Source organism: Vanessa cardui, chromosome 28 (genome assembly GCF_905220365.1).
Source record: "Vanessa cardui chromosome 28, ilVanCard2.1, whole genome shotgun sequence".
NCBI classification, from domain to species: Eukaryota; Metazoa; Arthropoda; class Insecta; order Lepidoptera; family Nymphalidae; genus Vanessa; species Vanessa cardui.
In genome coordinates, this window is record NC_061150.1 from 4094007 (window position 1) to 4096884 (window position 2878).

The following is a 2878-nucleotide window of genomic DNA, read 5'->3' on the forward strand; positions in this document are numbered from 1 at the left end:
TGGAACATTAGTACCTGCCGGTACCATCTCTTGAGGCGTATAGAAATTCGATAACATCCTACATTTTGTTCAAGTCTATCGACCCCTCCCATACATCTGTTATAATTCACGATACATCGTTGTTGATCAACATTCTTTTTTTGCTTATCATAATAACCGCATTGTGTTGACGCAACTGTAACAATAATGTTATCGTTGTAACGAACAAGCGCAATATCAGATAAAGTATCTGTGCACTGATTGTAAGATCGATCGATCGAAGACGAGTGCAAATGGACTAGTTTTTATACCCAAATCTAATAGGTTTACCATGGATATGTTGTTTGGCTCCATGTTTACCGAAATATGGAATTATTGACTTATCTACGTTCAAATTTCTATCGGCGGGATAGTATTTTAGCCATGTTTGATTACATAAATTCCACAACGGGCGAACTGCGACAAATGTATGGACTTGAAAATTCTAAATATTATAGTTCTAATAATATTTCTAAGTGGAAAAAAATAAGTTAACATTGGAAATAGTGTATACTAAACGAAGGTAAGTTATTTCTTTGAATTATTACTGTTTTATGTACTAATATACCTACTTATTTAAACGTTCCAGGTATGGTACACCATGCATTAGTTCACTTCTAATACATTGTTTTGGTTGAATTTTATTACAGGTAATGGCGAAGAAGGTACTATCTAATGACTTTATTGAGCAGTATTTAAATGTACCCTCGGGGAGCGAAGACGGTCTAGACTTTTCGAGTGCGGAAAGTGATGATGACATGAAAAAAATCAGAGAAAACCTGGACCAAATGACTCCAGATAGTGACTCTGAAAATGATGTTGAGCCTACCAGGTGTGCACCAGTATCTTCTACTTACTATAGCACTCCCTTCGCCGAAAACAACTTCCCAACATCCCCACTTTTCTGGACATACAGTTTTATAGCCGCCAATCACCACTATCGATACTCCATTGCAATATTTTTTATATTTTTTGATGAAGACCTACTAACCCACATAGTTGAAGAAATGCATAAATTCAGCATCCAAAAAGACCCATCTAAACCGTTCTGTATCACCACATACGAATTAAAAAAGTTTTTAGGTATATGTTTGCTTATGAGCATTGCTCCATTGCCTAATATACGGATGTACTGGGAAACTGAGTTAGGTATACCTTTAGTAAGAGAGACTATGTCCGTGAATCATTTTGAGAAGATGAGACAGTTCCTGCACTTCCACGAAAATTCCTTACAAGTACCATCATGTCATCCAGGACATGATCGCCTCCATAAAATAAGGCCAATACTCGAAAGTCTAAAAAAGAAATGCCAGAGTATACCTAAGAGGGAGACTTTATTAGTAGACGAAAAGATGTGCGCAACTAAAGCTGCAAATTTCTTACGTCAATATCTTCCCAACAAACCACAGAAATTGAGATATAAGCTTCTCGTGCTATGTGACGATAGAGGCATGGCATACGACTTCGAGATATACTCTGGAATGGAAAATAATTCTGCCTTGAGATATGCTAATGAGCCTGACTTGGGTGCAAGTAGTAATATAGTATGTAGTTCGCCTAGCACGAACTATTCCGAGATATCAACAGTATAAATTATTTTTCGATAATTACTACACTTCAGCTGAACTTATTTCTTTCCTCTTGAAACAAGGTATCCATCCAGTCACTGGGAACGGTCAACAAAGTTCGACTAGGCAAAGATTTGAAAATCCCATTCCTGAAAGACTTGAAGAGTACTAATGATGATGATGATGATGTTGTAGATGGCACAGAAGTTGGCACAGTGATGTTGTAAGATAATAAACCTGTTGTTTTGTCCTCGTCCTTTGTAGGTCAACAGCCCATTGAAAAGGTTAGCCGATATTGCAAAAACAAAAAAATATATTGAAGTGGATTGTCCTAAAATAGTAAAAATCTATAACACTGGTCTACAAAATGTAACTTTTTGTGTGCCTTTCCATTGAATACTTTATTTTTATATTGCTTTAAGGTTACTGAATAGAAAAACAAGAATATGTTTTTTTAATTAGCTCTTATTTTGGAAATATACCTAATATACAAAATTTGGCTTCTAGTAACACGTTAAAGTACAAAATATTTTATTAAAAAAAACTATAATAATTATTTACTATTATTTTTTGCTTTTTACTTATATAAAATTGGAAATATTACAATTAAAAAGAAAAATAACGTATTTATTTAAGATTTTCTTCTCTTTTTCGTTTGTCTTTTGTAATCACTGTTAGGGGTATCTCTTTTCAAATTCCAGCAGTAGTCCGCTAACATTGACGCATCCCATCGGCCCTGGTATCTCTTTTCCATTGTCGAGATATCTTGGTGGAATCGTTCACCATGTTCGTCACTTACATCACCGCAGTTAGAAGGGAAAAAATCAAGATGAGAATGAAGAAAATGAATTTTTAGGGACATATTGCAACCCAACTGTTGATATTTTTGAAGGAGATTGTTCACAAGTTCAGCATAATTTTCATTTCTGTTATTGCCCAAAAAACCATGAATGACTGCTCTTAAATCCCCACTTACGGGGTTTTCTTGGATTATATAGCCTCTTTTCCCAGCCGTTTTCCCTTTAAAAGGAACTACCATTTCGTCAATGCTGTATCGTCTTTCTTCTTCGACTTTAAGGCAATTTTGTCGATTTTTTTCAGAAAAGGGGCGAATTTTGGAATAAGGGTCAGAATTAGCAGGACTATTGTCAGCAAAGTGTAAATATCTCCGAATTTGCTGATAACGTTTTAGTGGAATTACATCAGCAATTAATGGAAAACGTGTATCAAAACTCCAATAATCTAGGTACGAAGGCATATCCACCACACCCATCATTAATTTTATAGCAACA

General features: G+C 35.2%; 1 protein-coding gene across 1 annotated transcript; it reads left to right on the forward strand.

Moving 5' to 3' along the window:
• The first annotated feature begins 671 nt into the window (after positions 1-671).
• LOC124541389 (piggyBac transposable element-derived protein 4-like) lies at positions 672-1813 on the forward strand. Its single transcript, XM_047119243.1, has 2 exons — positions 672-1562; positions 1670-1813. Exons 1-2 carry the CDS (start codon positions 672-674, stop codon positions 1811-1813), a joined length of 1035 nt encoding a protein of 344 aa, XP_046975199.1.
• The last annotated feature ends 1065 nt before the right edge of the window (positions 1814-2878 follow it).